The sequence below is a fragment of the Bombus impatiens genome, unplaced genomic scaffold (assembly GCF_000188095.3).
Source record: "Bombus impatiens unplaced genomic scaffold, BIMP_2.2 scf_0494, whole genome shotgun sequence".
Lineage (NCBI taxonomy): Eukaryota > Metazoa > Arthropoda > Insecta > Hymenoptera > Apidae > Bombus > Bombus impatiens.
Window position 1 is genome coordinate 136,583 of NT_176913.1, and position 24,743 is coordinate 161,325.

Here is a 24,743-nt window from a genome sequence, read left to right on the forward strand (position 1 = left end):
GTGCTCGTGACTTGCTTTACGCATATCGTGATAACAACATATAATTATAATATAACCATTTTTAATATAATTTTTATAAGAATCGTATTTGAAATTATCTTAAGTTAAAGAATGTAAATATTATTACTGCTTGAATATAAATGATTGCTAATAGCAGGTCATGACACGACGTCACTAATCCACTAATTATGCTACTTTTCTCTATTACCATCCGATCTTTTCTCTTAATCTCGCCTGATCTGACAAACCTTAAAACTTTATTGTATTCATAGTTTGAGGTTATAAGTATCTGTCATTGTTACTGCCACTGTCATCCTTTTTGAAATTCGATAACAATATTAACTTTTTATATAAATATCTTTACATGTATAAATTAATATTCAGTAAATATTGAAACATAGTAAAAATGTCATCGTCTTTAGGCAAGTGAATATTGTTATTATTAGGTTAATGTTAGTTTCATTGTTATTATAAATTATATAATATATTTTAAAGTAATGAGTTTTTATTCAGCAAGCTATTACATATATAATAACGTTAAGATTTGTTTAGTTTTTGAATTTATTTTATAGATTCTATAATATTCCTCATTCTTGTGGCATTTTTGTGGGGTGTAACCAATCCATTTATTAAAAAAGGAGCTAAAGGTTTAGAAAACGTGAAATCATCTTCTAAATTTTGCCAATTTTTTAAAGAACTTGCTTTTCTTATTACAAATTTAAAGGTTTCATTTAAAAATTCTATTATCTGAAATATACAGATGTGCTACAATTTTAATAATTATTCTTATTTTTATAGTACATTATACCATTTATCATTAATCAATGTGGTTCTGTATTGTATTTTTTAACTTTGAATAAAGTAGATATATCACTTGCCATTCCAGTCACTAATTCTCTTACTTTTGTAATAACGGCAATAACTGGTTGGATTTTGGGTGAAGAAAAAATACACAAAAGTTGGTATATAATTTGCTATTTTTTAATAAGATTTATAATGGAATTTATGTGAATTATATTAATTTTCAGATACATACATGGGAATGATATTGATTTTGGTTGGAACAGTCCTTTGTTCTTGGGATAAAATAGACAATACTATACAGCTTTAACCTTTTTAGCATTTCATTTTAAAATGTTTTATTAGTTGCAAATAGCAATTAAAATTTTAACGGATTCGTTTGTTTTGTTGTCTTAAATAAAATAATATTTATATTACAATAATTATATAGATATAATTATGTTGATGAGAATATAATCATATATTTTATGATTATATAGATCAGAAATAACGGGTTACATGTTATTATAAAATACATGGAATTTATGACACTGATTTGTTCTTAGTACTGAAAATATTTGGTATTATGCTTATTTATTTATTTCAGATTAATAACTGTGTTACACATGAAATATAATTCATTTTGGGACTTTAATCCTTCGACATTTAACATTTTTATTTCGTACACTTCTGAAGAAGTAAATAATTATATTAATAGATAACATAAATTTATAGATGGATCGATACATTGTCTATATATTCATGATATTTACATATGAACTATAATCATCAATATATACATGACAAATAAACAGCACCAAAGAGGAAGGAATATTGTAGATGTATTATCGAATTCACATCGTTGTACGAAATAATAACATATTACAGTAAAACAGATTAAATTCTGCAAGTTTTTTCAAAGTGTCTTGTTTTACTGTTAACATCAAATATTCATTATCACCAATATTCATAATCATCACTATTCATTAATTTGAAAAATTATAAAATGTGGTAATTAATAGCCGAAGAAAAAGATTAATAGGAAACATAATAAAGCAAATATAAAGGTCATTGTTAGAAATAAAGATTATTATTACAAATATTTACAATTAGTATATGTAAATGAGATTGAATTGATCTATGCACAATAAACATTTAGAAATTATACATATAACTGCTAAGTATCTCCTTGTACACTCAAAGATGGTGATTGTTATGATAAAATTTAAGAAATATTTTTTTATGCTGTCACTCTTATCTTAAAATATAATCAATATATTAAGAAAATACTTTGCATGTTCGGAAATTTTGATTTCAGTTGAAATAATGTGTATGGATAGTTAGAAAAACGGAAATGGCACTCTGATTCACGGTGAAATGAAATTATTTTCTTCCGTTTTTATAAACCACAAAAGAAGAAAAGGTAGTAGTGTAGTGTTGGTTCTGAATGCATTCTCATCTTATGCAACAAATTTAATTTGTTAAATTTGGCAGAGAGAAGGCTGTGTTGTGAAAGGAATATTAGGTTGTGAAGATCTCATTAAAATAAAAGTTGATGCTTTAGATAAGTATGTGTCTTCCAGTTGTGCTCTTTTTTTGTTGGTCCTCTTCTGTTGCCAGTTTAGATTCAATCATCCAAAAGGATAGTGTGTCAGTCAATGAAACAACTAGAAAATAGTGTTTTAACCATGTGTGTACATATTCAGATAATTTTACATTTTGTCACGAATCCGCATATGGCTATAATTCGTTCACAAAAGTAGTTTAAGCGCAATGTGGTTCACAAATCAACGTCATAATTAAATTTATATTATTAATTGTAGTTATAATGATTATATATTAAAACAACAAACAGAAACTTGTCAATTTTTTTTATTCGGTTAATAAAAATTACTTATTTAATCATTAAACCGTTTGCGATCTAAGGCGGATTTCTTATTGTACATTAGAAGAAACAAAATAAAGTGATAGAATAACTTGTTTATAATTATGTTCTTTGCGAGCACGGTGGTGGACCGACGAATGTGTTATCGTTAATCCCTTACGATTACGAATTACATACTTATAAAACTCAAGACTAGCATTAATCAATGGCCTGCCCTTCAAGCACGGGATTTTTTACTTTTCAGCTTAAACCAACCCGCACTCTTATTCGGATCGCGTGGAACCGACGTGGACCTGCTTAATTCTGGTTTTGAGTTAGCGCTCCGTGATTTGGTGGCCAACGATTCCGTGGAAACAGTTCTATCCACCTTCTGCTTGTCTTTCGATTTCAACGTGCTACGATTAATCGTGCCTGCAGTAATAAATATTGTGCATTAATTCGTTACTCTGATACATGATTCTTAACATATGAAATGTGGATAAAAAAATAGTATTCCATAAATAAAATGTTTTCCTTTTTTCATTTATTTACAAAACATCATAAAAGTTTATTTTTACTTTAACATAATTATTTTAGATTCAAATTCACATTTGTTAAAGTTGTTACATCAAAAATTCAAAATATTTCTGTGAATTTTCTATCCACATTTTATATTTTGTAGGTATTCTTTATTTAATTTTTACCGGTTTTCGAGAGATTATCTTTGCTTCGTCGTATATCTTTTCCACGACGACTTAGCGTTTCACGACTTCTCTGCCTACGTCTCATAGTCGCTAACGGCTTTGGATGCAGTTGTTGATCGTAATTTATTTCGAAAGGTTCTCTATAATGTCTAGGCTTCCAAGGTGCAAGAACACTGACACTTCTTGATACTGTTCTCGTGTGTGATTGAAGTGGTCGATTTAATTCCTCCCTGCTCGCTGCTCTACGTCTCTCATTCGGACCAGGTATTTCGCCCACTAAACAAAAATATAAGTCGTGTTTTAGATATCGAAATACAAGATATAATTTATCGATTACGATAGATTTTATAGTAAGGCAAATGGAATCATTTTTATAATGTTAATAAGTACGTAAGAATTTATAAAAAATAAAAATAAATTTCAAGTAATTATTTTACAAGGCGTAATTATTTTACATATGAAAATATGGCAATGAATATTACTCTATCAAGACCAAATTTAATACAAAAAAATAAAATAGCTACAAAAAGAAAGAATTGTCAGATCTCTCATTATTATTATTATTTTCTCAAGAAGAATAATTTAAGAACTTTTTAACGGTACAAAATAAGTTTGGACATTTCCTTATTGAAGTTTTAAAACTGTTTAACATTGAATACATATTATATATTTAATTGTTATAACACATTTGACAATTGTTAATAATTACCTGTAGCAGCATGAAGATATACAACAGATCTCTGTGATCTTTGAGAGTTCTGACTTTGTTGACTGCTATCTCCTGTTGTACTCTCACCGGAAGACAATGCGCTTTCAGCGAGCCTTGGTGGTTTCCGGGGTGGAGACAAAATACCCAAATTGTGGCGACTGGAATTCGTAACATCACGCCCTGAACAGGCATGGTCGTCTCGCTTGTTTCTATAAAACGCAAACAATTATATATGCAATAAAAATTAATTTATTATTTTGTACATTTTTTATGCACATTTTATTGCTTCGAATACTTATAGGTATTTGCCTTTTTGAAAAATTTGAAAAAAGTTGATATAAAATACAAAAAAAAAAAAGAAATTAATAAATATATGTAATGGAGAAGGGAGGTACCCGAGATTTATTTGAAATATGTCTCTCCCGATAATCTGCTATTTAGCAAAGCATTATCGTAATTGCTATTATGTCAAATGGATGCAGCCCACCTGCGATCTCTATTGGAAGAAACAGACTCCTGATCAGTGTCACCAAAGAAACGCAAATTTTTTTGTACAGAGACACGTTCGGGTGCGGATGAAGCTTCCTCGTCCTCAGTTCCGGTGGTTAAGATTTCGCTTTCCGGTATCCTAGGCTTCTTATCCACTGTCTGAAACAATCAAATTAATGCAAACATCAGTAACGTAGTCGCAGGATTATTCCGCTGAAACAGACAACAAGAAAGAAACTATTTTGTAACTATGGACAATAAAAAAAAAGTGGTTCAAGTAAATGTTATTCGGGTGGATAAACTCTATGCTGATAATAAAAAATTAATACAATCTTTCATTTAAACAAATCTAGGCGTCTCTTTTTCCCTCCAAAAGTCGTCTCAAACAAATGGGCAGTCAAATTGGTTAAAAATTTAGCCTCGCCTGTACCATTTAATCAGAGCAAAAATGAAGCCAATATCTTCATTAGTTTCTGAGAAAACAATTTATAACACTATATTTTTGTTACCTCGAATAACAAGAAAAACAAACACTGCCTTATTTAATTAAAAAAATAAAAACACGGATTTATTCCATTGATTCAAAATGATATATGTAGTTCTTCGCGATAACTAAAGAAATTCATGTCAAGCCAAAGTCGGAAATAATAGAGCTTTTTAAAGAGCAATATAAAAATGGTACGAAATGGGAAAGAAATAAGATTATAATTCGTTGACAAACGAACGAAGAAGAGCAAAAAAGAATGTGTGCAAAGAACAGAATAATTCGATATGCTTTACATTATACGAAATATAATAAAGCCTGGTAGAAAGATATATTCTTTACACGAACGAGAAAAATACTGGCGTCTCGCTTGTTTCCAATGTTTCCATCCGTGGCGCCCTCATGAATCATGATCTCCCTGGTCCATCGACTCATCCTCTATAGATTATCGTCTATGGTAAGATTCACGCGCACGCAATCATCTCGAACGGCAATAGCCGCAGAGAGACGGCCAGGCGCGGCCTATCGAAGCGGTCAGAGAGAATCGAAATCGGTGCCTGACAGAGATTATTCCGCGGACGATGGTTAAAGCTAGGCAGCCCCCTGATCGGCACTTAATCTCACGATTAAATTAAACCACAGAGCGCAGAGTTAGTTAAGCATTTAATCAAACAGGTAATTGGAGGTTGTACCGGCCTAATGGCTCCGCTCCGTAGCGACCTTTACCGACTGATGAATGCACCAACTTGCTCAGTCGGCTCGCCGCGAACTCGATAACCGGACACACGATCCATCCGCTCGTTATCAGATGCAACTTGTAAAAATCATATACTCTTAGCTTCTGAGTCTCTCAACGTAAAAAACAGCCCGACTTCTTGTCGATTCGATAGGAGTTTGTATCCCTGTCATTGTAGGGGGAGGGGGGGGGGAGATGTGTAATGTTAAAGAAAAAATTGGCGGTGGGATATTTGATATCTGGAAATCTCGAAAGCGAAAACTTTTGTTCTGTTTTTGTGATTCGAAACTCTTGAAACCTATGTAAATAATAATTTGTATAAATAACTTACGAGAATATTGTGACTCTATGGTTTTATTTTTATTTAACTGATAATACACCAATTGAGTTTCTAATCATTTAGCGTTCGAAAGAATTGAAAAAGCTAATTTCTTTTAATCGGAATTTTTCGGAAAGAATATGTTTTAAATTAGTTAGTCCGACGAATTAAAATTACAAGATACTGATAAATTAAGAACAAATATTTTACAGGTTCATATGTAACATTGTCGATAATAAACAGTTTGATATCTTTAAAGTATCACGAGCATGGAAGAGATGCCTCTTAAGGATAAAGATATTATCAGCTGATTAGGAGCTTTTTAATTTTCGATGCAAACGTGTCGCGTCACTGTGGAGGTGTTCATCGTGATATTATGCATACAACATAGCTGGGAACCTCGGAATCCCATTCTCTACTGTAATGTCGCCCACTTATTACCAATTTTGGAAACGGTCTCGTGGAACACGTTCGCGGAATTTGATTACTTTGGAGAACCGTTTCGGATGAATGATGTCATAAACCGGAATACTTTATGCCGTGTCCCTTTGATCATTTGTATCTTTTCCAAGTCGAAACGTTTATAAATCATTGGGCAGATTTATAACATATCTCATTACTTCTTATGAACTTCTTTAGGAATTTTGATTTAATTGTTAGAATATGACGTGATCTCATAAGGACTGAAACTTACTTTAATGTTCGACTTGTTCTTCCTTGACAGAGACTTGAACCAGCCCTTTCTCTCAGCTTCTTGTCCCTGATTCTCTCTGGTAAGGGTGTTGCTTGACTCGCAAAAGGATTCCTCTTCTCTGGTGAGTGTACCCGTAGATCTTGACAGCCTTGTCGGTCTGGGCGGGCTGGGACTGCCGCTGGGAGTGGATAAGCGTCTTCGTTGGCTGTACTCTTCCTGCAAAGAAATATCGAAAATATATTTTCATGCACCGACCTCCAGGAATTCGCACATTTTTCAGAGTATATAGAGGATTACTATACTGTCAAGTGGATAATATGATTTATATTAAAATCGTTGTACAGCTGATCATTCTAATCTATATATAGATACATTACTTCCTCGTATAGAGTTTATTAATGATTGAAAATATAAACGAAACACAACCTGTTCATCGAAGAATTTAAAATAAACTGAAAGTAGGACTTTTTCTAACAATATCCATAATCATTCGGCGATTGAAGCGAGGAATGAACGAGAGAATGAATTTCCTCTTTCGAGCATACATATATACGCGAAGCGCTAAGATCTTTGATGCAACAGTAGCCAATTGAAAAGAACACAGCAAATGGAACCCACGACGAAGATAATTCGATCGGAGGTGAATCGCGTGGATGGTATAACTTAATTCGACGATTGCTGGATTCGAACTTGATTCGATCGAATAGCTGGAAATCCCAATTTTTCTTCCCCTTCAATTTATCGCTCCACTTTGTTCAAGGAATTTAAACTTAAAGTAACTCAAGATAACGAACACTATACTTGCATAGAAGATAAAGAAGGACAGTATCATGAAGTTTCGATCTTTCGGTCTTAAGAATTCAAACTAAACAAATTAAATCGACATAACGAAAGAGTTAAACAATTCTTTTTTAATGGTTCCATTGTTTCGATTTTCACTTTGTCTAATAAATTTGACTTTTAAATCTGGATAAAGAGTAACGGATTGGTAACAGGTTAAAAGTATGGTGCCATCAAATGTTAATTATTGGATTATCAAAAAATTCAAATTTAAAGAAGATTATCTCTTTAATCAAATCCTTAATCCTTAGCAGAATACTGTGAATGTGATATACATGTCGTATTTTGTTATTTTGAAGTTAATAATATTGATATTAGATTGAACTGTAAGTTATTTGCTATTAATTATTATTGCCTGTCCTTAATATTTTGATATTATAACGAAAATATTTTCTAAATTATAAGAAAGGCAGAGAATGTAACTTTTCAATTGCAATGTGGATTCGAAAAAATTCAATAATGTAAACTGAGTAAAAAGAAATTACAAATATAACGTTACGTTAATACATTAACCTCAATAGCAAATAAAAGAAAATAGTAGTTTCATAAGAAGTAAAGAGAAAAAAGAAATTTGATAATCGAATACCGATCATCGAGTTTCAGCGTTCCATTCCGTTAGTTGAGATCTGGTTCGTATGCATATAACTCGAAGAAACGCGGGTAGACGCGTGTCCGTTTCATTCTCGGCGACGTCTACGTCGTCATTATTATTATCATGTTTTGCATCACCACCATCATCAACGCTGCCACCTCCGTCATTTACCCTCGCTCTCTCGCATGCATAACACACCGGCCACGGACAGCTTCGGGCGTTTTATCGCAACTCTGCCTGTTTATTCATCGATACTCTGCAAAAGAGCCACTATGGTAAGCATGTATAAGAGCGTCTAGCCATGCTGTATCTATTGTTCCTGTTCCAAGGAAATGTTGCTCCTCGCATAGGAACATAATTTTCACCGAAGAAAAATATGTTGCGATTCTCCAGCTGATATCCTTAGCTTAGACTAATCATATTCAACCGTCTTTAAAATTGCATAATCTGGTTCGTTTACACAAGCTTGATGCTCTATTACTTTTACTATGATTTTAATATTGTATATAGTATGATGAATATTTTTAAGACGAAGAATTAACTGTTATTCCACGAAGTACTAGTTATCATATGGAAATATCAATTATTTTTATAATATGTAATTGTACCACCATTTAAATTTCTTATTTGTTACAGGACAGAAACCTTGGTTCCCTTAAGTGTGCATATATCAGTTTATTGATTGAGAAATTTTATCCTTAGACAGTATTGTTTTAACTACGTAGTTAAATTTAAGAGATAATTCCTACATGAACCAAAATTCGTTTTGTGAGGATATTAAATATTCGTCAATATATATTCAAAAATGAAACTCTTCTTTTTCAAGTTTTCTTTAAATGTGGATTTCACAGTACCTGGGGTGCGATGTCCCCTTTATCTGTACTAAACTGTACTAACTGTAAACCAAACCGTAAACTGTGAAATGTAAACCAAAATCTATACTAAAGATTAGATATTTTTTGGTTTCTTATATTTGCATTTATATTATAGTGAATGCAGTAGATATAAGAAGAGTTCCCAAAAGCATATAACTTCCAAAAATACGTTAAGAAATAAAAATTGTTCGTTATACGTGAGTAAATATGAAAGAACAAAACATGCACTAGCACGTTCCTAGTTCCTCGGTCATCTAGTAACTATGTCTGTACTGGTTATATATTTGAGGCAGAAGGGGGCGCCGTACGCTGTGTTCGCGGCGCGTACGGCGCGAAGGACCGCAAGCTACGATCAACCAGCAGTGCATGCGTTACCAGCGCAGCGGACCTTTCGATACGCAATATAATAACATATCGCGCGTACGCGGCCGCGGCTCGTACCCACCGCATAAACTCTTAAATGACTCGCAATGAATAGCCCATATCGCGGAATCATCTGCATAGTACAAGTACGGCGCACTTCCCTCGTACTCTCCATATATACGAGCAACAATATCCCGTGTGCTTCCCATAACGAGTCATGCTATGGATCAACCGATGCGACGCGACGGTTCGACCGACCGACGACGAGTCTCGGGGACGGTTACGGCGACGGCCACGACTATGAGAGAAGAAGAAGAGGAGGAAAAAGGAGAAAGAAGAAAAGAGCAAGGGTTCTGTACCCTACGGACATTGTGACCCACGCACCGTCCTGCTAACTCTTATAGCACCGCATGCTGCTCTTCCTCCTCTCCCGTTTTTCTTCCCGCTCCGTTCATTCTTCTTTGCTTTCGTCTGCTTATCAACCTTCCTCTCTCCAGCTTCATCGCAGAACGCGTTATGCCCGGCTACTCCCTCGCAGGGACTGGCGTGGGCCGTCAAAGATTGACCTAGGTCTGGGTTCTGCGCCTGTGCATAGCGCGTCATCCACCTCGCGGTCCTGTGCACGCGCGTGCTGCTTACTTGCACGCACCAACGCTTCCCAACCTGTCCTACATCCCTCTAGTGCGCACGCGCTCGAACCTCTTGTTCGTATGTGAGGTTGTTTCGCGCATATACGTAGGCATGCGTGCATATGGTGACACAATCCCGCATGCATATGCATCGACGTAAGGCTGTTCTATTCTGTTTCCAATCATATGCCTGTGTCCTTCATGCGTGTAGGTGCGCATTTAAACGTGTGTTACAATAGCGTTGCAAAGGCGAGTGGACGAACGAGGCCTGTTTATCCTTGACGCATAACTCTGCAACATTAAACCGACTGTCGTGGGTCAGCGTAGATTACGCATAAATCCAAAGGAGAAGCTATTTACGACACCCATTTTAACCCTATGGATTTTTCCATTTCTTTTTTCGACCCACTTGCTTTTGGACGGATAAAAGAATTTGTTAAGGTAGGGTAATTTTATCTTACGAAAAACAAAACAAGCGGTGACACTTGATAACGTGTGAATTCTATTGAATTCAATCGGTTTCCATGTGACCTACATTTGTGCATTCCCGAAAACCCTATAGCCAAAAAATTGGTTACATGGCTATATTCCGTAGAATCCATTTAATCGCAAAGGTTTAATAGTTTATAGTGTTAAAAATTTCTAATTATTTAATTTCTCTTTAATTGTATAATAACTGTACAAACATCATAAGTCATCAGCTTACATGGCGTTTATGCGATTAATCGTGTTTCATATACTTCGATCTGACGTAAAATTGACACGAACATCCACTAAGTTCTCTCAATTGTTTCCTTGGCAGTATGCCAAATGGCGGGAAACATATAAGAGCAATCAACTCCATCTATGTAACGAGAGCGAAGTCTCCTTTTTGTTGCGTTTTGCCCTCTATCAAGATGCGTGGCCCCGGTATAAATCGACAGAGTTCGAGCATCCATCTTAAATAGAATGTATGCAGGTTGAAATCGAGGTGACCGCGCGCCGGATCTCATAGTCTTGACGTTTCTTTTTTGGAATCGACGGATGATGTGCCACGGGATTATAGCGTGCGTGTAAAACCGAGAGTCGAGAGTGACTGGTGAAGAAGAGTTTAGGGGAATTGAACGCGAGCAAGGGAAGTGCGAAAAGGGAGGCGACGTTGGAGCGAGAAACAAGAAAAGAAGAAACGAAATACGACGAAGGGGAACATTGAGGAGCGGGGAAGAAAATAGGGCGCGCACCGTATAATGTTGGCGCGAGAAAAAGTATAATGAGAGGGAATCTCGCCGCTGTAAGTACAAAGGAATATTATAGTAAGATCTGTAACGTGCAAAGCCGCAAAATAAACGAAGTACGCGTAATGGGGTATCGGCTCTGTCGTCTCCCCTGTGGTGCACCTTTAGCTGCCACGCATGCGTGTTACACTCCGTGTGTAAGGGATACAGAGGGAGCCAGTCAGGCCTGCGCAAACAGACCAATAAGAGCAATGCGCGGTAGCAAGGGAAATGAACTAGAAAAGCGAAAGAACAAGCAGAGAAAAGCTGCGAGACACGATACAAGAAACGTCGATATTGGATACTTCGTCGGTAGAGAATAGGATATGATTGTTGTACATTTAACGTTTTCTAAGTTTGCTACTTAAATTACGATTCTTCCTTGGTACGGTTATTATTTTAAACGATGTACGTATTGTTACTTTAATTAAACAAATAACAGTTTATGTTATTAATGGTTTGGCTTCGTTTAACTATTATACTTTCGAATATGGAAGAGGAAGTATAGCTTGATATAAGTCGCAGAATGGACTGAATGAAATTGATATTTCAGATTCTGTTCATTTAGTTCATTTCGAAAGATCACTTAGGAAACTAGCGAACTCATAAAATCAACACAGTTTTACGAATATGAATTTTAATTTTTGTGCAATCAACGCACAAGCATGATATGCATCTGTGTCCCAATTTCACAGGTCGGCTGTTTGAAACGCATTAATCGTGACTCAGGAATAAAAACAAAAAGAGGAGCGGAGAAAAAACAGACGGGTCGATCCCTCGAAGCATGATGCGCACTTGTAAGGTTCTTGTTCTTACGAACAGCGCAAGGTCGTCCGCTTCAGCGTTGCGGAGCAGTGTCATGGTGGCAACGCCAGCGCGAGGTTTCTAGGAGGCTGGAGGAGAAGAACGAGCATTGCGCGCTAGTAGAAAACCGGACGCACACTTTTGCGCCTGTGTTGCACGGACGAGCGACCACCACTGCTGCCATTAATAACCGAAGGACCACGCCGCTAGACGGCAGGATAGTGGTGGTACGGTTTACTTTCTTTGGAATAACAATTCTTAGAGAGTGTATCCTCCCGTTGATACACTTGCCCGCCTGTCAATGGGGGCGCTACATACCATGGGAAAGTCTTAAGTTCTTCGAGATCATTTCAAGACTATTCGAGCGAATCGGCCGGAACCGCCCACGGATGGGTTGGCACCCTGCCCTGCCCGTGCATGTTCTCATCTACACGTTTCGCATACACGTACGCGTTGCGATCATACCTCCCCTTGCGCGCTCGCGCAATGATGAAATGACACTGGCCTAGCCTAGGAAGCGAACGGGCAATGCTATCGAACTTTGGCGGCTCGTCTAGAGAATTGATGTTTGCTTCTTCTGTTATTTTGTTACACTATAAAAAGGAAAAGAAATAGTTGGAACTTTCATGAGAATTGATTTGATTTAAGGAAACGGGTACGTATCACCGAATATTATACCATGTATAAGTTAGCCATGTTATGCAAAAAAATTAATTTTGTCGTTTGCCACAATGTTTTACACAATATTTTTTATTTCATGTCTTTGGTGGTGCATCATCAAAATAGCACATGACGCGTTATCAGGTAAAGTGATATTGGCCATGTCGAGTACAGATTGTCGATTCATTTGGATACCCGTTGCAAATGTATAGCGGACTCTTTTATACACGCCGCGTCTTCACACCCATTACGAACGCGAATATCACCTTCTATTGTAGGAGGATGAGCTGTCGAAGCTCTACCTCTTTTTTTCTTCACGATGGTAAAGAGATAATATCGAGTACATTTTCTACCGTGTCATGATAAATAAACGTTGGCTCTTGCCTTTCGGGTTGGCAGCGTTGTTGCGGTAAGAATGTTGTTAGGTATTTCATTAAATACTAGTCCGATTAATTTTAATATGCTACGACTACAAAGAATTAAATAGATTCCTTCATAGATTATTCGAAATAGTAAAACCACTATATTAGTCATTTTAATTCTGTCTAGCCTAAAATATTCGTACCACCATTGTAAACACTTGAAAGTAATCTTATTTTTAGTATGTATACTGTTTTTCAACTTGCAAAACAGGTTCTCACAGGCGTATCGTGCCGTGGATTTAATATTATATGTGCGATGCACAATGCACGAGCAAACAGCGTGCACAAACGGTACAATTGTTAAGACATCGAGCCAAGTTCCTTCGTCACTCTGCGTCGTTAAAGCGATGCCTGATCGAGTCCTCTGCTGGCTCAAGAAAACGATCCATTGTGAACCGTCATGCCGCATGATTCCAGCAATGACAAGCTGTATCCTAATCTACAGTTGATATATTGTAGTCCTGTAAAGTCGAGAAAAGTCTCTTGGAATACTCCATGACATATACAAGCCAAATACTTATTAATCCTCAATATGTTTATTAACTTATTGACTTAACATCATTGGCTATCATTAGGTTATAAGTGGATCTACAACAGTTTACATTAAGTTACTTGACAAGTAAACAATGAGAAGAAGGATGAGAAGGAATTTAAAAGGATATTTCAAAGTTGAGAATAGTAAAGTGGTCTCAAGTTGCTTGAATTCAGGTAACTTGACTAATTTAAACGAGGCTTTACACACAAATAAGATAGGTAGATAACACAGCGGCAGTTAGTCGGGAAAAAGCCCATATCTGGTGAATATCTAGTCTCATTCGTGCCAATATTACGTTGCAAGCAGGTAGGGTGCCATTTACACACGAGCCAGGTTAGCGATACATATTGGCCAGTCGGTTCGGATCCACCGCTTAGATGCTCTCTATGGGTAGTTACCTGGGGAAAGATGTATCTCCCGGTACCAGGCTAGTACAAATCGACTGGTCTCGACACACGGATTTTAAGCCGAACTCGAACGGAAAGAAGAAGAAGGAGATATAGATAAATAGATAGGGAGAGAAGAATATAAAACGGGGAAAGGGGGATCATGTAAAGAGGACAAGGAGAAGAATAGGCGAAGAAAGAGAGAAAGGGAGGAAACACGGCGCGCAATGCGGCAGGTAGAATCGTATCGGCAAATTGCAATCGACGATCGCCTTGTCGGCAACTCCCCGTGGCAACAGGAAAGCGCTGCCGAGAAAGAGGGAAAACGAAACTGAAAAGGGAGCACGACGAGGACAGAGAGGTTATCTACTATCCTACAAGTGATACGAATATCCGGCATTGTTTAGGTCTTCGGGGCTAAAGAGTTATCGGTCGTTGATCGTTCCAGGAATCACAGCTTGGTATTCTCATTGATACCTCTTCCTTCTTCTTCTTCTTCCTCTTCTTCTGCTTTTCATACGCGTGGGTTGAACCAATCTGGTTGAGGCTGTTGGATGAAGTTAGGTCAGTTTGTACACGTTACCGGAGACGCGAGCATCTCGTTCGAACCATAAACCCGTAACGGGTTTCCACCAAAATAGCAACGAGCTATTATTTCTAGCTTACGAGCACACGATGCGAAGACAACGGTGCTTTCAATTTTTTTTGATCGTGAACGCGGGATATAGTTATCCCGTGAATCGAGATCAGTAGAATTTATAGCGATGGTGAACGATTTCCTGTACGGTGGAATTTTCTGCGTCCTACTTCTTCGGGTTTTGTGTAGGAATTATGTCACATATGTGACATATTTATTATACTAGTTTGATATATCGTCCAATTTTTCTGCATGTTAGTTTTCAAGACCTAAATAAGTTGATATAGCTGACATGATATTCAGTATTTGCCATTTGATGGATGCGGTATTCAAGTATTTGCGAAGAAGTGAACTGTAGATAATGTTCACTAAACAAAAATACAATTCATAACACGATTGTCGCCTGAAGAAAGCCTAAAAGCGTGACGTTCGTTATTAAGCTTGAAAGCTTAAAATCTAATAATTCTAACAGTATCGATCACTATGAATGACTGTCATGAATCGCGAAACAGCTAGACAAATCCGTTAAAGTAAGCAAGGAGATGTTTTCGCACGGGGTAAGCCACGAGGCGTGCGAAGATTTGTTAATAGTACAACTATTTCGAGAATCTCGGGATCTCACGGTTGAACCTTTTAACCTCTTATCTATCTCGCCCGACCTCAGGCTGTTATTTGCGAGCGCTTAAAACTCTCTGCCAGTTTAGAAGTTGATGTTGTCTAGCGCTAGAGTTTCTTACTTTGCCATGCTTCGTTGTTATTGTTACTGTCGCATGTACATCGGCTGTTAGGTGTATAAACGATACACCAACGGTAATTCGTATTACTGACTGTGAGAAATCATAACTGGGGAATGGACGAGAGGAAGAAGGCAGCAACGCGTAAAGCCGCGCTCCGCGATTCGTCGTGTCTCGTTCGACCTCTGAAAAAGACGTCAGGAGACGTCTGCCCCCGGGAGGCACGCACCAGCTCCCTTGCGTTTTCTTCCTTTCGCTTTTAATCTGCATTCATTTCGACCTTACCTACTAGAAGGTAATCTAATTTCAATCTCTTCCTTTTTGTGCTTCTCGGATTTTCCCCACGGCTTTGCTTTCTTCGATCTTTCATTTACATTTGACCGTGTATTTATCGTGACATCAATTAGTTCCTTTTTTCATGGTTGAGTTAAATTCTTTTACGTTCCTTGCGTATGTGCAACATTGTATCTTTATAAGTTATTAATTAATTAGACAATTAATGAAGCTATTCTTTCAAGGAGAGCAGTTTTAGAATACAATACGCTGTAGATCAATCCTATGTTTCCAAAATCGTCTTTTTATTTGATTTATAATATTTAATTTTATAATATTTATAAGATGGATTATCTAACCTTATGCTTTCATATTAAATATTAAAAAAATAAATAAATATAAAAATAAAGATGCCAATGATTGTTAGTCAATGAAACTACATAGGAATATGTAGTATACATCTGTATTTCAAAAGTACTAAATTTTAAAGAAATATACCACCTTCTATGGTTTCTAGAGTTACTAGAAAAGTCATCTAAGGGGAAAATACGTGGAAAGGTTCCAATTCAAAACAACTATATTGGCGGTTTACTGTTTATTCAAGAGGCCGTACCGATCGAGTGGAAACGTCCATGTCCCTGACACGAAGCAACAGTAACCCTAGTCGAGGATCTAGATGCGATCGTTACAATGTCGGCTGAGACAGAGTGGCGTGAGTCGCGGTCGCTTGTCGGAATAGATGTTACCGTCAGCCACTACGAGACACCTCAGCGATCACGCAGAATGAAATCGTTTATTTACTGAATGGCAGATTCGCTTATTCATTGCTGCGACTTTTTAAATAATTCAAACATTAGGAGTAAAATTCCGATCGAAGTAGCAATGAGATAACTGTAAAGGTTCGAGGGATATTCTTCTAAATGGCATCGATTGATAAGGATGAAAGGCATAGAAGTCATAAAATTCACGAAAATGGACATATATATTATCCTCGTGTGATCTTTATATTGTACGAATCTGCATCTTCCGAGTGCGTGAAGTGCCGAAGTTGAGATTTCATATTTGAGATCCACCATTTCTCTCCATGATATTGATATATGCTAATTACTATCTTGGTCAATGCCCTTTCGAAGTACAGACGTTTCTAGAGGCATGAAAGCCGTTTTCGAAACAACAAACTGTTTCATAGAATTTCATATAAAGATGATAGCTGTCATATGTCTTTCTAGGGAATATACAAGAGCGATCTCGTCGGCAAATGAAAGATAGCTCGCGAGACGATAGCAATCCGCGTCAAGAATAGCTCTCAGCGTGAAAAGGGCTTCCAATTGCTTCCTGGTTGCTCGATAACAGCCTCCACCCTGCCGGAGGACGATAATCCTGGATTAACAACAGGACGTCGAGTATCGATTGTTTATCGTGTGAAAGCCGCTCGTGAACGATCGTCCATTACGTTCGCCATGTTGCACGCCGCCCCGCTTCTGCGAAGGGATGGTCTCTCGAATAACCTTTCTCGGTATCTGTCCTCAGTAATCTCTTTGCAATGAAGTTTCTCTCTCTCTCTCTCTCTCTCTCTCTCTGCCTCTCACTCTGTCTCTCTTTTGATCCGGAAATTCACAGAATATCGCTCGTAAACGCGATACATTGCGAGAAAATAGTAATAAAGTCGTCCGTGTCGCGACCTTTTCCGGGGAAGTTTGAAAATTGTAGGGGGCGCAACTGTGTTAGAGGAACTAGTGAAAGAAGGACTCGCAAGCATTATGAGAAGACATCTCGTTTAGATTTACTTGATTCTCTGAGGGAAAGTTTTTTATAAAATAGGAAAATAAGTTGCTCCTGATAAAAGATTAAACTTTTTTTGGTAAATTATTTGATATTGTTTTCTGTTGGATTATAATAACTTCTTCCCAATCAACTAACCATATTACTAAATTCAACAAAACAAATCTCCTTGTCACGTATTATTCCCAGAGTTTTAACCTGTTAACTGCTATAAAAACTTAAGTTTAAGAACCTCACAGGACTTTGGTCTTAAGAACCTCAAACTTCCTTTTCTGAAATCGATTCAAAAACACGAAAGAATCCTAATGCAGTTTGAGTTATGTCAAGGACAATGGACGGAACAGTTTCTGTGTATAGATAGCAAGGTGAAAAAATAATGGCACAGTGGAAATCGAAGAAGCGTAGACACAAGAACAGGTGAGAAGAAGAAGAACAAGAAGACGGTTTCAGAGTAAGAAAGAAGTGCAGCAGGGAAGAAAGAGAAAGAGAGATATCTAACCGTTCGGCAGACCACAATAAATAGCCATGGTATCGTGTTGCGAGTAATTGAACGGGGCTTCATCCATGGTGCATTAAGTATTGAAAACGTACTGGATCCGGTGAGACAGCGGAGAAGAGGAGGCCACCAGAGAATGGTCAAGCTCTAAGTATTGGTGGAAGAAGGATGGATGATTCATGTCTGTCCGTTGTTGTCCAAGAGTGTTGTGTGTAGGGTAACAGAGCATGGGAAGAGGAATCCGATGAGGAACCTCTGTTGCTGCTGGCGCATAATGGCGCTGTGATCCTAGGCCCCGTATGCTACGTGAGGGCAATACTGTATTGTTATTTGTTGGGTTAGGTACTGGTTGCTCCCAGATCAAGTACCAGCGTGCTTGAGATACAGTCCGTCCTGGTGTATCGGAATAATATCTTGCTCGCTTATTGTTGCCGCTCGTTGCAGATAGATCATTCTATTATCGAGATAGCAGTGCACGCGAGTTGGCTTGCAAGGGACAGCGACTTTGCGATGCTACATCGTGTGCACTGTACACCTCGTGATCGTCTATGTGGGATTTACATGTCAAGGTACGTATAAGATACATCTAAATGTATCGTTGTGAAAAAGTTTTGTAGTTTCTACATGTATTTTAGTTTGTGCATAATTTGCGTTTAAGGATTTGAGCGTTTTAACGTCATATTAAACATATTTTTATCTAAACGATGTAAATTAAAGGGAGATATCATAGTGATAGTAAATATATTCATGTAAACAGAATTAAGTCTCCATTGATATTTTAAATGCTCAATAAAAAGCATTAATATTAACTGCTGTTTTCATCAATATTTACCAACTGTATATGGTTCCCCGAGATAAGATCAGAAACAAAAATTAAATTGATGTTTCATTCGGGATTAAAGTATCTTTAATATGTTTATGACTTATGACATTTAGTACGACATTCATTCCCACTTGGCAAAATAAAAAGCACATTTGGTATCGTAACAACCATGTAAGTAGTTCCAAACTTTTGACCACTACTATAAACACTCACGTCCTTCTATACTATAAAAACGCATCTCCTCCGAAGGAGGTGGCTCTCTTCCATCTCATTCCCTCTTTGAACCTCACGCATGTTTCTCTAATTGACTTTCCGCGTATGCGTGGCTAGCTTCCGTGGATGAAATGTTGTCGGTCGATTGAAATGCTTACCGGCCGCTGAACTCGAGCAAATCGAGCACTTGACTTAGAGCACACCAGGCGATTCTTGGTACAGGGGCTGGCTCTCTCTATAGCTGTCGTTCGATCGAGAAAGTGGTTTCACCACAGCCACAGCCACAGCCACAGCCATAGTTACTGGAACACGCACAGCTAGTGGGATCGTTCGTATTGGCTTATTTTAAACGGCAGATTTTTTTATACCGTCGCGAAATCAACGATGGTAGCAGGATTCTAGAATTGGCATCGGGTCTGATGGATACGAATCGTTAAGATGATATCTCCGTGGCGTAGCTTCATTCATGCTGGCTGGGTGATTCGGAGTGTCGTTCGAGTATGTTCATTTGGCTCTCCTCGAATTGCCGATACATCATAGTCCCCACAGCCATTTCGCGATCCGAGATAGCGTCACGTGTTCGTGACAAGTGGAAAAAGATAAAAGTGCCATGAAACGGATGCGACATTTTTCTAAGCTTGCACTGCTCGTCGTTCTACGAGATTGTATCGGGATATTTTTCATTCCGGTGAATCGTCGTTCATCGCTCAGCAACGATTCCTCTGATCATCCCTTTTGATGGAGGATTTGTGTTCAGTGTCGTAAATATAAAGTCACTCTGATAAATATTATCAATTGTTGCCATTTAGCAATTTTACGAGCAATAGAGAATATATTATTCTATCTGGTATATTTGTTTTACCATTTTTAATTTAGGATACTGTAGGTTGTATAAGTAAAATCATAGGCTAATTAAATCATAAAACTGAGGAGTTCATAATAAAAGAGGTACTTGTCGAATTCTAAGATCGAATTCTAAATAATAATGTATTCTATTAGTCAGAGACGAGACTCGCAGCACAGTGGACTCGGTATTATAAATAATCGTTTATATATGAACTTACTATTAAATGAATATTAAACGAGTTCTACAGAAATAGCCTTTATCGAGGTTCCCCCATTACCATCTGCCAACTTCATAATTTCATTAAATACAGTTCTTCTATGATACATGTAATTACAAATATACTTACAGCAATTACAATATAATGAATATTTTGTTAAAAAAGGTTGAAATGTATTGAACAAAAATTAAAGATGCTAATTGCATTTTTTTGCGAACTATAAAAGAAGCGAGATATGGAAGAAAATATAAAATTTCTTTCGTAAAAAAATATTTGATTTTGAGTCAACTAGCATAATATGTATAAATCACAAATTAACACGTGCATTGCGTACCGGCTTATATGAAATTTCAGCAATTCACATACCTATCGACTAGAGAATCAATTATGAAAAAACATACATCGCTCGACTGAACCTTATAATTTATCTGACATAACGACGCGAGCCTATCCCAAATCTGTATTTTCTTATACGTGTACTTATTCAAACATAAATCCAAATTTCATAGTTATCTCCATATCTTTCCAATTTCTCCTTCAAACATTCGTCGCGAGTCGAAAAATACAGAGAGAAGAACAGAATCATGCAATTGAGAAAATAAATCCCAAATAGCGCAAATAGTAAAGTTTCAGTTCTACTGCAATCATATTCACTAGCAGAAGAACCTGGCAAATCGTTTTCCCAGCTAATGGGACATTTCGACCATACGTCATTACACGTTGACGATATTGTGCTGCCCCATTTCTCGACTAGCAGGCTCTCCTGACAAGATTGAGAAGCGTTTGGGACCATTAAAGAGACGCACAGGTCGAGAAATGGTATTTATTTCAAGGCTTACGTAACTTTCGTACAAATCGCGTAACAATTCCTCGTCTTATTACACGTATTCGTCAAGAGATACTCTCCGTGTACCGGTGACGAATACTCATCATTCGACGCGCCGTTTCCGATGGCGCAATCGGCCACAAGGTGTCGGCGATTAGATTGAATTGGGTTGCGGCGGCTGAATTGCCTCGTGCGCTTTTCGATCACGGTTTCCACTCGGTAACTGTGAGAAACCGCTAAACTTTCCTCCTTGCCGGCCAACAGGACTCTTGTTTAATTCCGTAATCAACGAGACCAGAAAGTGAAGTCTTATTAAGATTCAAAGCGGCGACTCCTGGCTTCGCCGCGCTCTCGCACGCGGCCCATTTGCATCGTAGATCTTCACCAACGATACACACAACGATATCTCTTCTCTCTCGCTACGGTCAGTGGCCACCAAAGGGAGAGCTTGCAGTTTTCGAGGACGAGGAAAACAAAGGGACAGAACCGATAGAGGGCAGCATTCGCGCGCTCGATCATCGTGAGGCGATCGAAAACGCGGAATCATTGATCATGGAATTACCTTTTTCCTATTGGGTCGGAAGTGATTTATTGAGAAGAACGGAGAATGGAATATTATGGAAAATAGTTCTTCTATTCCACGAGTAAAGAAACTTATGTATTTTATCTCCATTCAGAAGAATAAATCGTTGCTTTGCTTTGATAGCGGAACAACTCAAAATATTTCAAATTTGCTTTTATCGAATAAAAGGTCTACAGTATGTTCCTATTTTTATCGTGTAAAACGGTATATTTACAACTCCATCAGTTTTGAGCCAGAAAGAAGAATTATTACTCATGCCGCTATCAACCTGGCCTTAGTTTTACAACACTGGCTCATCTTCAGTTGGTCTGTGACGCTACAGATGGAAGGTGTATCATTTTCGCGAATAATGGCATATCTTGCACTAAGTCATAGTAAGTTACAATGTCGTTGAAATGACTTACGACGATTTCTTTGCGAATTTTAAAACGGTTCTTTCGAATTGTCGTATAAATAAGAATGTCATAAAGGTATTGCAACGTATGAGTATGGTTTTAGAGATGTCTAACAAGTTCGTTTGGGTATACATTTTGTCCAATTCTGTCTTTTTAAATGAATTATTCTTTGTTGCAAGTTGAGATAATAACGCTAAGATCCCTAATTGATGCACCTTGGTATGTAACCAATGAAACAATACGCCGCGACCTCAAGATACCCACAGTCAAAGAGGAAATAGCAAAATATAGCGACAGATATAGCAAAAGAGTCAATAAACACCGAAACCTCCTAATCATTGGACTACTTGATACGACGGACCAGAATCGCAGGCTGAAGAGGCACTACCCGCTAGACCTAAACGCCAGATTCAATTAGTTATCTAAATTAAGTAATATTTACTTATTTATAAATTATACTTATCTATAATAAGTATTAACTTATTATAAATAATCAGCCATGTCACTGCGCCACGCCAGAGAAATTACTGAAAATTCTCGACGCGAGAATTGATTGTAATTTTAATAAATAAATAAAAAAAAAAGTTGAATTAATACAACGAGTCGATCAGATGTTTAGTTTATACAATGTTACAATGTAATAACGTAATTTTATATTACGCAATACACAATAACGTACAATGCTATATTTTAGATATGATTGATATGGAATCGATATTGAAGGTCAGGATAGCTACTATAGTTCGCAATGAGAAGTGTTCGAAAGAATGTTTGCCATTTGTATCCCAAGTTCACATAAAAAAAATATTTTATCTACATATTGAAAGCATTAAATTTGTTTAAATCATTTGATTTAATCGAATAATTGATGTGTCTTCTTACGCGTTCCTTTCTACTCTAACGCAAAAGAATTTTATGGAATAAATACACACATCGTCTTTCAAACTGAAATCCTACTAGCATAATTATACATCTATTGATATTTCAATCTCACAGAACATCTAAATATCGTTTAATCGATGCTTTCTAAATCTTTCACAATCTTCAGCGTGCATTTTGACACGCTCACTCTTCCCATTTCGCCTCACGTTTGACATTAACACTCGAACTCACGTGTGTGTTCATCTACGTTCCCAAAAAGAGTAAAAAATCATCGAACCCGGCTTTGCATCGGTGCACTCTACGAAAGAGATACGAACACCGCACGATGATCGTTAGAGGATCTTCAGGCTTAACTAACTGCGTTCCTTATCTAAATGGCAATAATAATTGGCTGTGAAGCATATCCCGTATCGATACTCGGCTAACGTACGATGCATCGGCATGGGAACAATGCACCGTCAAACTTACAGCGTTTGTTGGAGAAAAGACGTAGTATGGAGATGATAGGTGCGAGGTACGCGTTCCTCAAGCGAAAGGGAGATAATCGGGAATTATCATTCGCGTCTAATCGATAATAGTCCCTGTTTGCTGAACAACTCTTGTTGACATTGCACTGTATCGTATTATCGAGCTTAAATTGGACGCAAAAGTATATTACCGTTTTAAAGTACGTGATACATGCACACTTTTTGCTTTTGATAAAATACAATATAGTTATAAAATTTCGGACGATTTATTCTAAGCATTAGATATTATTTTATAAATCTAATAATCTAGGAATAGTGAAATTTTGATAGTAGCGGATGTTAATTCAACATCATTCTTAATTCTTCGAAAAACGCGTTATGTTTTTAGTGGAGAAAGACATTAACTCGACATCTAGATTGTCACTCTTGAAAATAACGTAAGTATCCTATCGCATTTATGCGAAAAATAGATTATAATTATATTTATTAAGTTTAAAATGCACGTACGTGTAATTCCGTTATTAGAGAAACTTTTGTTTAAAGCATAACCCAGTTAGCAGGTTAAAATATAATGAACAATAAAAAATGTAAAGAAACAAGGTCGATCATTGGAAACAGTGGAAACATTTCCACGTTTATTTATTTCGTATAATTTTCCCGATAGTTAATCTCCGGAGCTCGATGTAAATCTGTTCTTGGAGCGAGAAAATGAGAAAGAACGATGTACGGAGTCGACGATGGCGGGACGTGCGTTCGCAATAATGCCTTTCATACGTCTTTAGCATCCAGCAAACACGTGCACGCAGTAACCGCAGGTAAGTTGTTGTCCTAGTTTATTTTACGAGGAGGAGCATTCGCGTATATGATACGCGTATTAAAGACGAACACTTTGCTTCGGAGTGTCGTATGAAGAGTTCCAGGAAACGCTTCGGTATCGCGTATTTACGAAGAGCTGGATACCTTTGAAAAATTATATCAGATGCTCTCGCAGAGACAACGTGTGCCTCGTGCAAGAGCCGTGTAATTGCTATGCCGGCCACGATTCGCGTTTGACGCAAGAAGCGAGTACATTTTTTACAATTTGGAATGTACTTGATACGAGCAGCTGCTGAGATTTAGTGATTTTATACGGAGCGACAATTTAGTGGAGACAGGGATTTAGTGACTTTTATGATAGTCGAGCGTGAAGCTAATGATTTCGATTAGAAAGTGATATAATTTTATGAAAGTACAAATCCAATGGAAATGATCATATCCGAGTTCAACGATTTCAAAGATGGTTCAGATTATTATAGATTAGACATATAACTATTACATATATTGGAAACATAGTGAAAATGGACACCTTAAATTTCAGTGAACTTTTATGGAAATTTAGTAGAAATAGGAAATATAATATCCGATGAATTAAATATCATATTAAAGATTTC

The 24,743-nt window shown here is 37.1% G+C and overlaps 2 protein-coding genes across 4 annotated transcripts in view; one reads left to right on the forward strand and one right to left on the reverse strand.

The window, feature by feature from the left end:
• Positions 1-120: 120 nt before the first annotated feature.
• On the forward strand, positions 121-2,348 carry LOC100744068 (transmembrane protein 234 homolog). The gene is made up of 4 exons (XM_003491043.4): positions 121-422; positions 573-724; positions 799-958; positions 1,029-2,348. The coding sequence occupies exons 1-4, from the start codon at positions 407-409 to the stop codon at positions 1,109-1,111; spliced, it is 411 nt and encodes a 136-aa protein (XP_003491091.1). The 5' UTR covers positions 121-406; the 3' UTR covers positions 1,112-2,348.
• A 23-nt stretch (positions 2,349-2,371) lies between these two features.
• LOC100744184 overlaps positions 2,372-24,743 on the reverse strand; it is a 174,900-nt gene continuing 152,528 nt past the window's right edge. For all 3 annotated transcript variants that reach the window (XM_024368966.2, XM_012387914.3, XM_024368965.2), the window contains 5 exons: positions 6,780-6,995; positions 4,545-4,705; positions 4,058-4,266; positions 3,349-3,624; positions 2,372-3,076 (listed from right to left, as the gene is read on the reverse strand). In XM_024368966.2, the coding sequence (XP_024224734.1) occupies positions 2,883-3,076; positions 3,349-3,624; positions 4,058-4,266; positions 4,545-4,705; positions 6,780-6,995 (1,056 nt within the window). In that variant the 3' untranslated portion in view covers positions 2,372-2,882. The remainder of the gene's footprint in view (positions 3,077-3,348; positions 3,625-4,057; positions 4,267-4,544; positions 4,706-6,779; positions 6,996-24,743) is intronic.